Source organism: Ptychodera flava (assembly GCF_041260155.1).
Source record: "Ptychodera flava strain L36383 chromosome 23 unlocalized genomic scaffold, AS_Pfla_20210202 Scaffold_24__1_contigs__length_23054250_pilon, whole genome shotgun sequence".
NCBI classification, from domain to species: Eukaryota; Metazoa; Hemichordata; class Enteropneusta; family Ptychoderidae; genus Ptychodera; species Ptychodera flava.
The window spans coordinates 1,306,773-1,322,248 of NW_027248278.1; the positions used below are offsets into that span (position 1 = coordinate 1,306,773).

Here is a 15,476-nt window from a genome sequence, read left to right on the forward strand (position 1 = left end):
TTTCGTAAAACATAGTCTATTCTAAGCCTGGAAATGTGATTTTTGCGAATATTGCTTACCCCACTGACAAACAGTGTGGTTTGAAAATGGCTGGAATTCGCTACTTCGGGACTTTGTTTTCTGTGTGCATTTACTGACAAACTCCAAACCCGCAGCACCTACCCATTCAGTATTTCATGTACAGGTGTACCCAGAGATAGAGTAGTTTCACAATGTGCCAGTTGTGATCAAGTGCCATTGGCGCTATTTTTTTTTTTATTGTGAGTTTTACAACATAGATTTGTTGCCAGATTTGTTCAAAAGCAGTAATTTGCATGTTGTTGATAAAGACAACAGAGAGGGTACTTTGCAATCCATTATAAATAGTTTTGGCCTTTGGGATATTTCTGAAGAAAACTAAAATTCAAAACCTAGTTATGTTTGGCCAATACTATAGATTTGTGTTCTACAAATTATATTTAAAAATATATATATTGGTCCGATAAAAGTTTCCCTAAGGAATACTGAAAGGTGTAGCAGCTGATTGGTTCTGTACAATTTATTCATGATTTGCATAACAAATGACTTGCTCACAAAAATAAATTGACAGCATGTATAACGCAAGTCTCGGTAATGTAAAATGAACACTTACTAAAGATAAAGTTGTATAAATTTGTTATGTTTAAATACGAGGCAAATCATATAAGGACATGGCCTGAGCTATTAAGAGTAATATTTATATACATGATATCACATGGTGATAAATATTACACAGTGCCAACAGATCCATGATATCACATGGTGATAAATATTACACAGTGCCAACAGATCCATGATATCACATGGTGATAAATATTACACAGTGCCAACAGATCCATCATGCCACGGGAAGATGGTTGCTGTTGCATGTCACATGTTATGCTGGTTGTTGATGAGAAGACAGAGCTATATATATCTTGGGTTGAGATTTGTATTTGACTGCGGAAAACACACAACATTATGAATGCAACCATCTTACACATCAACATTTCATATTTTTCCTCTGCTTTAGTCACAGAGTCATCTAACGTTCTTGGTAGTGCATTCACTGTAGGAGTAAGATCTGTCTGAATATTCTCAGCTGGACCTGATAGTGACCTTTGACCTCAACAAGGCAAATGGAAAAAAATTGCATATGGAATCCTTAAGCCCAACTAGCTGTATCTTATAGCATTATTTTTATGATTTTACTTTCAAACTACATTTGTGACAATGTACTAATTTAGATGTGTATATACACTTATTATTAACCGCTGGGACTGCGATGTATATGCAATTTTGAACAAGATATTAAAAGATTAAACTGCGATTAAATGCCCAAACATTAAACTGCAGCCCCATGCAGAAAAGCAAAAGCCGTGGATACTGTACAAATCTGCACTGAAATCTTCACATAAAGTTCACAGTGTAGTCCAATGAAATGCATAGGAATAAATGGTTTCACTCAACTTTGACACAGTATCTTCTGTTTCCTTTGTAACATTACCAATTTTTGAAAATGGCGGGAAATCAAACTGACTGTTAAACTTTGAATTTACTTGTCAATGGTTTCACAAAGGAATTCCTAATGCTGTAAAAGCCCATATTCCTTCAGAGGGTAGAATTCAGAAAACCAGAAGAGGAAGAATTATTTTGAGGTCAACAAATTTCAAGAGTTATAAAGCTAATGGGGCTTTTGGAATCATCTCTTCCAATTGATGCTGGTGTAACAGTCCAAACCCGGAATTTCGAATCGGCCACGGTACAAACAAAGACGTACGTGTATTTTCATACACGCTAGTACACATGTTGGTTTGTTTGTACCGGCATCACGTGATTATTTGGGCGTACTGAGTCAGCTAGTAGAACGCATCGCGTCCTTTTTTTCTGGAGTAGAACCATTGTGGAACCATTACACAGAAATTCATGTTGTTAGCAATAGCCAATTTAGGAATGCCACCAACAGATACAGAAATATAACAGTATTACATACCTTTTCGATGTCATTGATAGAAACTGATAAATCCAATCAAACACTGAGATGCAATGTCAGAAAATTGTTTGGTTATAATTACAGCTTTCCAGACTGACTTGCTAAACCAAGTTTTTAAGATATTGTACACACACAAATAGACCCTTCTGATGTTGTTTGCCTAAAGTTAGCAATGCAGTATTGCAGCGATTCGTTGTAGCACACACAGTGGCCATTACATTACTTTAGGGGTGGACCATTTGATATCCTGGGGGGGGGGGGTCTGGAAGATTTTCGAAAAATAAAAATTTCCCAGCGGATACAAAGGAAAAAAAAAATTCTGCCTTAGATGACTTATGAAAAAAAAACGGGCAAGCTAATGTGGAAGAAAAAAAAATCTATCACAGTATCAGCAAGAACCTTTTGGGATGTAACTTTCCCATTCCGTGCACCCTTCTTTGTCTTTCTAAAAGCCTCTTGAAATTAATTTTCAGTTACATTTGGCTTTTTGAATTGTTCACTGATTCTAGATAAGTGAACACACTCTTTAGATACATGCATATCATCTCTTGTGTGTTGACCATTGTTCTCCAGTAATATATGATTGCGACATGGACAGATTGCACTGACAAGTCAAATGACAGAATTTTAGAAGATGTTAAAACAAAATTGTCATCATCAAGTATTATAATTCGTGGCACATTTCGGCAAACCAATAAAACCAATTTGCATTTTCAAAAACGAAAATCGACATGGAACTAATTTTCAATTTTCAAATGGTTTTATCATCTTGATTATTGACTTTTAGGCCTATAATTTCTAAATTTAAAATCTTTGGGCTGATTGAAATATAGGAAACAGGTATGTATACTGTATATGTATAGGTGTGTATACTGAGGATGGCTCTTTGCGGCCATTCAAATTTCCCTCTGACAAACTCTATTTCTCACAATGCACCTTTCGTTTTTTTAGCTCCGCTGTCAGCCACGTGGAGCTTATCAAATAGGTTGATTTTCCGTCGTCGTCTGTCGTTGTCCGTCAACAATTGCCTTCTCCTCTGAAACCGCATGTCCAATTGCTTTGAAATTTTATATGCAGTTCACTTGGGGTAACCTCACTTAAGTTTGTTCAAATCGTGGTGAAATTCGCATATTTGTATTTTTGGGGCATTTTTTGGTGTTTTTGGTAAAAAAATCTTCTCTGAAACCGCTTGTTCAATTGCTTTGAAATTTGATATGCAGTTTACTTAGGGTGACTTCAGTCAGATTTGTTCAAATCGTGGTGAAATTTGGATATTTGTATTTTTAAGGCAATTTTTGTATACCAAATGTCCAACTTTCCCATTTCATTTAGGGCGTGGCCCAGTATCTTTTCATTACTATGGCGGAAATAACTGTATCGAATTGGAATTAAGGTGTAACATTTATCTCAGTGTGACCAAATATACTGGGGAGGGCTTGGTTATGATAATTCGCACAAGATACTTTTAAAATTAGCAGGAATGAGGGACTGGTCAGTTTCTTCAGCCTCAGGAGGCCGGTGGATTCATGGGGTCACCCTGTTTTTCACTTTGATGATGGGGTCACCTATTCTGAAATGCCTAATTAGGGTCTCAGTGTGTTTTTAAATTTCGACACGGGCTCATACTTGCCTAAAATGCATCAAATGCATCGTGCTAGCCATGAATTTCATCATTCAGTTTCACACCCTGTTTTTTCTCTGGTAATAAGGTGGTCACCATGTATTTGAAATGCCCAATAGGGGTCAGTGTGTTTTTGAATTTCGACACGGCTCATACTTGCATAAAGTGCATTGTGCCAGCCACAAATTTCATTATTCAGTTACATTTTTCGGTGCGCCCAAACTTTAATGATACTACCGGGTAAGACATATATTTCAGAGCCCCGTCCTAGTGCAAAACTTTAATATATTAGACATACATATATATCTGAGATATTTGTATGTTTTTAATTTTTCGGCGCGCCCTTTGGGTGCATTTCTTTAAAATATCAAACAATATTTTTCAGCATGCCCTTCAGCTACATGACTTTCATATATCAGATATATATGTATATCAGAGAGATTTGGATGTTTCATATTTTTCGGCGCGTCCTTTGGGCGCAGTATTAAATTAATATATCAGAGATATATGTCAGAATTGTCTTGATGTCTGTAAATTGAAAGTCCGTTTTGCAAAGTGTACTAATCATTATGAAATTTTCAGTTCATATGAAAAGCATGACAAGTTCCTGACACTTTTCTGTTTCCTCTATGAGAATTCAGTATTAGAAAGCAACATGCACTAATATTTCACAATAACATTTTTCTACAACAGTTGTGGACATCTGGTTATGCATAAAAAGAGTGGAGTACATTCACAGCTCATTCAAAATTCTGTATTCAAACTTTAGAATTGACACTGACAACAATTTTATTAAAACACAGAATGACTGAATGTTTAAAATATACCCTGAATTATTATTGAATTTATATTCCACTTTTTGTTTTACCTTTGTCGCGCGCATTGGGGTCACCCTGTTTTTAAAAGTTCAATCAATCAATCTATCAATCAATCAATCAATCTTTATTTACTCGACACATACTAACAGAGAGTATGGTATGGTACATCAAGATGTGTTACAAATGTAAGTGAACAATACAGAGAAAGAAAAACAACCATTCATCTCTGTAATACGAAAACATGCAATAATTACATTCATTGGAGCTGCTTGAGCTCAGTATAAACATGTGCTCTTTAAGAAAACAGTAAAAGTCTGAACAACAAATGAACAAAAGTTACCAGGACATTTTTCAGCCTGGAGCTGCTGGAGGGTTCAGCATACATTTGTATTCTCTAGAAATACAGCTAGATCAAGAAGGTTTTGTTCCATTAACTTTTTAACAACTTCTTCTTTTTCTAAAAGTTAAAGTTAAAGTTTCTAAAAGTTTAAAAGTTGGAATAGGGGGGGTCAGCCACTTTTTGACGTCTGCAAAAAATAATCCACCACCCCCTCAGGCCAAAGAAACTCGCCAGTCCTTTATGTACAAGTCCGTTGATGTATCAGACAAGCGGATTGATTTTGCAACATCACTGCATTAAAAAAAATTCTTTGAAGGAAGAATCAAAAAAAAAAAAATTGCCAGGATTCACAAGGGAAAAAAAAATCTTTCCAGTGGAACATGTGGAAAAAATGCCCCCAAAAATCTCCCAGACCCCCCAGGATATCAAATGGTCCACCCCTTAGAACGTAGAAGGATATCTGAAGTAATGATTTTTCTTTCATGCCTTTTTTGTTTCACAGTTTTTATTTTGTTGCTTGTATACTTTTCAGTGTTCTCCACAGAGTTGTCTTCTCTTTGTGTTCTTTTGCTGAGCCTCAGTATGTGTGCTAAATGCATTCAGTCTGTTAACTTGCTTGTATACACATTCATACAATTTTCTTTTTTTTTCCCCCTGGGACAGATTTCATATAGCTAGTTGTATTTCCTTCGATACTCTGTTTCATTGACTGTTGCTGTAACTTAAAGATGAAATAACTGGCCAAAAGTTTATCAGATTGTCTTGCATATTGTTGATATAGAGAGTGTGTGGCATTACTTTCAGTGTAGGTGGTGTGCTGAGTGGTGAATTCACGAATAGATAGCAGCAAAGTTCAATATCACAGATCTCTTGAAAATCATGAGACATGAATAACAGATTCGAAACTAATTTTGAAATTCAAAAGTCTGAAAAATAACACCACTCCGACCTGTATGCATTTAATATCATGAGTGTATGATGGTAGGTTTACAAATAAGACACTAGATTGATATTTATAACCCTAGAATTTGCACCACACCTTTCCAAATTTATGTGATCAGCATAAAATTCAGCTGAACTTTCTATCAATCACACAAATCTGTGGAAAAATCTGCAGATTTTTCCTGTTGATTTTCCCTTGGCTGAAATATTCTTGTGATCATTTGAATTTGTAGAGATTAGTATAAAAATTTTAAAATAATTTTAAAATGGCATTTTAAGGGAACCAACATGAATTATCTTTAAAACTTATGGTACAATTATATTCAGAAAATAGTAACATCAATATCTGGTGAGAAAATTTGAAAAAAGAAATTCCAAAATTGTTCAGAAATTCTGAACTTAGTTTGCAATGCATTGCATGTATTAAAATTCTGAAAGAATCATTTTGCGGCTAAAAAATCAGTTAAAATGAGATCCATTTCCTGCTTTCCATTCCAAGCATTTTTTGACAGAGGTCAAAGTCAGGTATGATGACCATTAAACACAGATTTTGCCAATATCATCATGATTTAGAAAGAAAACCAAATTGGTATCATCCTATAAAGGGACCCATATGTCAATTTTAATAAAACAAATTTACATCATCCCAAGGGACTTCTATGGACTTAAATGGAAAGAATGTCTTAAAATCCTATCTAAAAAATGTCACCCTACTGTTTCACAAGCTTATTCACTCCATCACCAGGAATTTCTAATATTAATTTGTAGGCCATTGGCAGAGCAGTTTCTGAGATGATGACCCAAGTATCAAAATATTACAAAAATCACAAGAAAATTCATTACAAATTTGCAATTGCAGAGTTCATCTCAATATGGATATGTTTGACTCATACCACCACAAGGTACCTGTATGCCAAATATCAAAGGAATCTGATCTGTAGTTCCTGAGTTTTAATTTTTTACCATTTTCACTGTTTTTTTGGGTTCATTTGCATATTTTTGAAGCAGGAAACTCATCTAAACAGATTCCTCATCTACAAGCCATGATGTAGCTACATACCAAATACCAACATGATAGACCCAGCGGTTTGAGAGATATTTGAGTGGACGGACAGACATACATACATACATATGCTTTTTCCAACCTACAAGTATAACTCCCCATTGTCATACATTTATGTGGACAAATGGGAGTTAAAAACATGAAGAAAAGTTAATTTTCCATATACATCCGCACATACATACCCACATACATACAGACATACAGACGCTACCGACTCATCATATAAGCTCTTTTTGGTATTTATATAAATACCAAATATGAGCTAACAAAAAATAATTATGATAATGTCTACAATATTAATATCGATGTAAGAAAATCACAGCCTGTAAAGGATATCATTGAAACAACTATTTTTAAAGTGTAAAAAATATGTTGTACAATTCCATTGAGGGCAAACTCGTGAAATTACGTGTACTCTTACTGTTGTCCTCAATATACATGTCTTTCCAAGTGTTAACTTCTATGATTTAACTCTAATACTTGACTGTGCAGTTCACTAAATAGCATTCAATATTGAAGTCAACAATTCAAACATACAGTAGTTGATAACTACAACACATTTCTGACAGCAATGACAATTATTGAGTTCAACCCAGGAAATTATTTCACTATTGCTATCCCAGTATTCAAGATTAATTTGTTTGTGTAGTACATGTCTGGTTTCTTCCAACAACAAAATGTTAACAATTTTCATTTTGTGCAGCACTTAAATCATATGTTATCTTTTTCCGTAAAGAAAGTCTTTCCTGGTAACCTGTTCATTAATTTAACTACCAAAGATGTCACCCTTTAATAAACACCAACTTTCTTGCATGAAGGATTTATCTGTACAGATTTTAACCAGTCCAATCATCTGGGATATCTTGACTAAGTTTATTCTCTGTCGGATAAAGAAAGATCAATGAATTGTTTGATAATTAAAGGTATTCAGTCACCTGTAATCTGAATATGTCCATATATGGTCAAAGGGGCGTTCCTTGGTATTCAAAATGCCCATGTGAGGGCGCTGTTTTTAAAAAGCGGCCACCTACTTAAAATCTGTGATTGGTTAGATTTTCTCTATCCATGGTAACTGTGGCAGAATTGGAACAGGTGACAGTATACCTTTAAATGATGATATGTTATGGCTCACAGTGTGTTGATATTAATGACAAACTTACCCATGTTTGTTAGCCTGGCAGTTCAGTATTTATTAACAGTAAAACGTTACGATATTAGAGAAGTTGTTGGATATGTTTGGGTTCAATCATTCCATCACATGAAAGAGCACATTTTGTCACGTGACTCCTCCATCATGGCTTCATATTTTCACAACAACTCCATACAGAAACTTGTAAAGTTGAAAATGTTACTTTAATCATCTTGCACTTTACTGGAATAAACATGACACATACCATATAGTGTAAAAGAATCATGGTTGTATTCCATAGAGTCTACAGGAATCATGGTTGTATTCCATAGAGTCTACAGGAATCATGGTTGTATTCCATAGAGTCTACAGGAATCATGGTTGTATTCCATAGAGTCTACAGGAATCATGGTTGTATTCCATAGAGTCTACAGGAATCATGGTTGTATTCCATAGAGTCTACAGGAATCATGGTTGTATTCCATAGAGTCTACAGGAATCATGGTTGTATTCCATAGAGTCTACAGGAATCATGATTACATGACATTCCAACAGAAATAACACAAGATATCTTTACAAATCTTCACTGAGAGCAAATACATGTATAGTTGTTTGCTTTTATTAAAATCAGCTGAACTGTCACTGACATGATGGAGAAAAAAAGCTATCAGACAATGACATCACAGCAAATATGAGACAATAACATACTGTCATATCAGCTAGAAACATAGTACTGCAGATAATTTAACAAAAACGATGTACATTAGGTCAAAATTGAATAAATTGAATCAACATCTGTTCTTTGGTATGCAAGACACTTTATTTGGGCTTGTTTTATTTTATTACACCTTATGTCAATTGTTTGGTGGGATTGGCTCCCACTTAGTCTGGTTGCATAGCCAAAACTAAAATGATATGACACAGTTGCGGAGATTCTTGCCTGCTTAATACCCTGGTCTTGTCTGCTGTGGTTGCATTGGAGTTGAGTTCATATCTTTTCTGATCATAAAAATTGTCATGCACTGGTTCAGTGGAAATGGTATGTGTACACCCCTGATGTATGGTATGTGTATACCCCTGATGTATGGTATGTGTACACCCCTGATGTATGCTGAGTTAACGTCGGCTGAATTAGATGACAGTCTAGTATATTTGGACAGAAGGTACACAACAATGCTGTCTCTGATTTTTGAAATAACTTGATCAGTAATTTAGTTTTGGAAATCAGAAAACAGCCACTCACAGCGACAGCTCTTTTCATGGGATTACATCCTACTCTTAAACTACCAGCTGTGCAAAGATTCAAACAGTGAAGTTTTTGTTTGATGTAATAAAATGAATAACACCTTACACCTAGGGCAATATTGTGATTTGTTACCTACCAAAGGGATGGTGGACATGACTAACGTTGATGAAGCTAAAGTGGAAGGCAACTCCTCAATATTACGTATTATCATAGTAGCCACAAAGTGACAAATGACTTAAAACAATGCTAATCAGTCATAATGATTATCTACTGACACTGAGTTTTGTAAATATAATGATATAAAACGAGCGACCTAGCGGCTGATATAGCTGCACTGTGTTATGTAGACAATAACTATTTTTGACACCTGTGTTGATAAAGAAGGTGGAACTCTTGATAGCTCATTTCAATGGCCAGAAAAAAAGGCAAAAATAGCTGCAAAAATACACAATTGGAGATTTCATCATAATTTGAACATATTACATTAAGGTCATCCCTAAGAACACGTCAACCAAAGCTATCTGGTGAGTAGTTTTTTGAGAATCAAATATTCTGACCAAAAATGGCAAAAATTGCCCCCAAAAGTACAAAATTTTAGATTTCTCCATAATTCAATATATCATATTAAAATAATCCCTTGGAACCTGTATACCAAATATCAAAGCTATCAGACATGCAGTTTTTGAGAAACAAACTTTTTGACCAAAAATGGCAAAAATTACCATAAAAATACAAAATTGCAGAGTTCATCATAATTTCAATATCTATCATTTAGTTCATCTGTAGGAACCTGTGTACCAAATTTCAAAGCTATCGATGAGTAATTTTGGGGAAACACATTTTTTGACCCAAAATATCAAAACATTGCCCCAAAAATACAAAATGGTATATTTCATCTTAATTTGAATATATCACATTTTGCTCATCCCTATAAACCTGTATACGAAATATCAAAGTTGTAAGACAAGCGGTTTTGATGAAACAAATGTTTTGACCGAAAATGACAAAAATTGCCTTAAAAAATACAAATATGCAAATTTCACCACGATTTGAACAAATCTAACTGAAGTCACTCTAAGTAAACTGCATATCAAATTTCAAACCAATCTCAGAGAAGATTTTTTACCAAAACCAGCAAAAATGCCCCCAAAATACAAATATGCAAATTTCACTAGGATTTGAACAATTTAAGTGAGGTCACCCAAAGTGAAATGCATATGAAATTTCAAAGCAATTGGACTTGCGGTTTTAGGGGAGAAGACGATTGTTGACGGATGACGACGATGACACGTAGAAAATCAGCCTATTTGATAAAGCTCTGTGTTGCTGACAGTGGAGCTAAAAATACCATGACAGGAAAAGAAATCTTAGTTTTTGTTGAGTTTGTAAATTCACTGCCCTACGAAAGAGTCATCAAATTAACCCAAGAGTAATTATGACCCTGGACTAAAATCACTGACCTTGGAATAGCAAGAGTCAAGTACGTATAAACAGTACTACCGGTAACATGCAACTCGAAACTAAAATACAAACTTTGTTCAAAGTTTCCTCAAGGACAATGTAAAAATATCTTCTAGAATAAAATTAAGAGACTATTGTGTCAATTTACCAATATTTGAAATTTAAAGTGGCTACTACTCCTGTTTTAATCTATGGAGAATATTCTGTTTTCAATGATTCCACAAAGACAGCATGTTAAAATTCAGCTTCTGGATATTTGCATATTTGAGGCACATTCTAGTTGAATGAAAACATTAATCCATACCTACACTAAGTTAACTTAGAATAACAGAATGGAGGGCTACATTACATGAAATTATCATCATTCTTGATCATAATTTGTGAAAATTTGAAAGCAATAATTATTTAAGTTACATGACAAACATTCTAGTGATGTAATTCTATCCACTGATCAGATACTATCAGCGTCACCTATTTTAGAAATCCTCATGTTCTAATGAAATGACTGAAAAAGCTTTGTTATGAAAGAACTGAAAAAGCTTTGTATTAGAATGGCTAATAACTGTATCCTATAAGACTTGTAAACTTCTGTCTAGCAAGACCTGATACATCACACAACTACATCTATCATTACATGTACAATATATCACTAATAACTGTATTTCATTTTATAACCAACTGACTGACTTATGAATTTGCTTCATTATTGTAATCAGAGAGACAAGAATTTCTGAATTCTTGTTGGTATCATTTTGAGCTCACTTGTACCGGTATGTTACTGTCTTGGATAAGGATATCCTGGGTGTGCTGGGTACGGTGTAGTTCCATATGGCTGGGTTGGATATGGAGGATTTCCATACTGTTGTTGCTGTGAATATGGCTGTGGTTGTCCTGGATACGGCTGTTGTTGTTGGGTTGGGTAATTCATCTGAGCATATGGATTGTATCCAGTAGGCATAGGTGGAGGGGTGTACCCTTGGTAACCATATGCTGGTGCATAGGCAGGAGGGGCAGATGCCCCTGCTTGAGGTTGTTGTGTTGGTGGTTGCGTTGGTGGTTGCGTTGGTGGTTGTGTTGATGGTGGTGGTGGTCTTGGTGGTGGCTGGCGACTTGACCCTTGATATGAAAGAGAAAAATTCTTCTTTTAGATTTCTGTTCATTTTAAAAATAAGCAGCCACCTTAAATAGTTTGGCTGTGATGAGATCTTTGTATGAAATTTATTTTATCAGCATAATGTGCAATAACAGCATAATTTCGAGTTAAACGACATTTACTAAAACATAGGGCTAAAGTCCCTGAAGCTACTATAGACATGGATACAAAATTAAGTATTTCCTAACTGTATGAAATTATCTCACTAGAGTCATGCTAGGGACCTGTAAACCAAATATTAAAGCTGTCTGACCAGTGGTTTTGAAAAAATAAACGACCCAACAGTTGACAGAGCTCTGCTGTGTTATGTAGAGAATAACTTTTTGTGACACATGTATTGATCAAGAAGGTGGATATCTTTGATAGCTCATTTCAGGATGGCCTGACAAAAATGGCAAAATTAGCTGCAAAAATACAGAATTGATGATTTCATAATTATTTCAATATATTACATTAAGATAAAGCCCCGGAACCTGTAAACAAATATCAAAGCTATCAGATGAGTAACTTTTGAGAAACAAATATTTTGACCAAAAATGGCAAAAATTTACCCAAAAATACAAACATTGATGATTTCATCAAATTTCAATATATCACACTAAGACAATCCCTAGGAACCTGTATCCCAAATATCAAAGGCATCAGATGAGTAGTTTTTGAGAAACACATTTTTTTGACCAAAAATGGCAAAAATTGCACCAAAAATACAAAATTGCAGATTTCGTCATATATTCAATATATCATATTAAGTTCATCTGCAGGAACCTGTATACCAAATATCAAAGCTGTCAGACGAGCGGTTTTGATGAAATAAAGTTTTGACCAACAAGTCATCGTTGATGACACAGTCCCCACTTGTTTTTGGGTACTTTGATTACAAGTCCTCAGAGAGGATAGAGTCCTCTTCATTAATTAGGTCTGTGATAAAAATACTTTGATACAGATGGCGCTCAATGGCCAAGAATGAGTTCCATGGTGATGAAAACATAAAACCAATGTAGGCCACCATCCTAAAGTTCATAAAATACCGCAATTATACCGTGTCGCTCAAATTTGATCAGAATTGGTACATACCAGTATGGGTACCAAAGATCAACAATAAATGTTGTTTATCTGTTCAGTGCAGGAAAATTCTACGTTGATGTTATGACAAATCAACAAGAAATATTTAAACCAGAAAAACAAGAATGACAAAAGTAATTAAGGTCTGAAACTTTAGGTACTGAAGGTCAACTTTAGCAACATGATATGCAAAACAGAAAGGCAGCTAGCCCCCCTTAGTTTGACCATAGACGGTCTTCCTCCCCTCTACTGACGGTCTTCCTCCCCTCTACTGTCTATGGTTTGAGCAGGTCTGTTAATATGTAACAGTTCATAAACAATGACAGGAAATGACTCAAGTCAGTGGAGTAAGATTGTTTCAAGCCTGTTTCAGAATTTCGCTTTTTCTTACCTCATTTGCACATTTTTGACACTGATGTGTTCATTTGAACAAATTCACATCTCAACCCCTACATCTACCTGTACACCAAATACTGAGACGGTAGCTTTGGCGGTATGGGAGCCTTTGTGTGTGACGGACATACATCCGCACATACCCACAAATATACAGACACTTAGACTCATCATATAAGCTCTTTTTGGTATTTATATATAAAACCAAATATGAGCTGAAAATGAGTCAACTAGGAATTAATCAACAGGATGTTGCAAAACATTTTTGCATACAATCCTTACTTAACAGATTATCACTGGTACCATATTTCATGAAGTTTGATGCAGTATTTACAAAACTATGAGATCAACATCTGTATCAAGTTTCATCAAATTTGACGTTGTATTAATTTGTGGCTATATCACTCTAATTAGGAAAGTTCATTACATATGCAATTACAAATTAATTAAAATGACACTGATAAATGTCTTTTTCAATGTTAAAGCAATGTGAGCTTAACATCTGTACAAAGTTTCATGAAATTTGGTGCAGTATTTCTTGACATATCAGCCTACTTACGAAACTTCAATAACTAACATGTTACTGCTACATGACGTAAAACAAATTGACCAGCATATGTATGAAATAGGTCAATGTCCTTGTACCAACTTTGAATGATACTGGTGGAAATATGTCTGCTCTGTACATTAGAAAATTGTAACAAAATCACCGCCATGCAGCGATATTTGATCTTACTGTTTAAAAAATCAACACGTATATGTATTACATAAGTCAATGTCCATGTACCAACTTTGAATAAGATCAGTTGAGACTTGCCAGAGTTATGGCTCTCGACATGAAACAACCACAACAAAATTGCCACCATGTGGCCATATTTGACCATCTCGTGAAACCAATCAACATACATATGTATTAATAAGTCAATGTCCTTGTACCAACTTTGAATATTAAAATTCGCTTGATACATGTCTGAGTTATGGTTCCGGACATGAAAAAATCGGGAAAAAAAATGGCCACACGGCGGCCATATTGGATTGTATCACAAAACAAATCAATGTGTATATGTATGACATAGGTCAATGTCCTTGTACTAAGTTTGAATAAAATTGGTGAATAAAATCATACGTGCCCAAAGGACGTGAACAAATTGTAACAAAATGGCTGCCATGCAGCCATATTGGATCATATCATGAAACAAATTGACGTACATATGTATGACATACTAAGGTCAATGTCATTGTACAAACTTTGAATAAAATCGGTTGAGATATGCCAGAGTATTATGGCTCTGTACATGAAAAAATCGTAACAAAATGGCCACACGGCAGCCATATTGGATAATATCACAAAACAAATTGACATGCATATCTATGACATTGGTCAATGTCCTTGTACCAACTTTGAAAAAATCGGTCGAAACATGTCTGAGTTATGGCTCTGTACATGACAAAATCATAATAAAATGGCTGCCAAGGGGCCATATTAGATTGTATCACAAAACAGATTGACGTGCATATGAATCACATAGGTCAATGTCCTTGTACCAACTTTGAATAAAATCAGTTGAAACATGTCTGAGTTATTGCTTTGTACATGAAAACATCGTAACAAAATGGCCGCACGGCAGCCATATTGGATCGTATCACAAAACAAATTGACATGCATATCTATGACATCGGTCAATGTCCTTGTACCAACTTTGAATAAAATCGGTTGAAACATGTCTGAGTTATGGCTTTGTACATGAAAAAATCGTAATAAAATGGCCGCCTGGTGGCCATATTGGATCGTATCACAAAACAAATTGACGTGCATATGTATGACATTGGTCAATGTCCTTGTACCAACTTTGAATAAAATCGGTTGAAACACGTCTGAGTTATGGCTTTGTACATGAAAAAATCGTAATAAAATGGCCGCCTGGCCATTGTACATGAAAAAATCGTAATAAAATGGCCGCCTGGCGGCCATATTGGATCGTATCACAAAACAAATTGACGTGCATCTGTATGACATATGAAGTAATCCTTGTACCAAGTTTGAATGATATCGCTCCTTGCATCTCTGAGATAACTGCGTGAACGGACGGACGGACAGACGGACGCACCCACTCATGGACGCACGCACGCACGGACATGACCAAACCTATAAGTCCCCCCGGACGGTGTCCGTGGACTAAAAATGACAGAAAACTTCCTTAAAAATACAGATTTGCATATTTCATCACAATTTGAACAAATCTAACTTGGGTTATCCC

At 35.2% G+C, this 15,476-nt stretch overlaps 1 protein-coding gene across 1 annotated transcript in view; it reads right to left on the bottom strand.

Moving 5' to 3' along the window:
- Positions 1 to 7,939: 7,939 nt before the first annotated feature.
- LOC139125098 (programmed cell death 6-interacting protein-like) overlaps positions 7,940 to 15,476 on the bottom strand; it is a 79,175-nt gene continuing 71,638 nt past the window's right edge. Inside the window, 1 exon segment of the mRNA XM_070691206.1 lies at positions 7,940 to 11,726. Within this exon segment, the coding sequence (XP_070547307.1) occupies positions 11,386 to 11,726 (341 nt within the window). The 3' untranslated portion in view covers positions 7,940 to 11,385.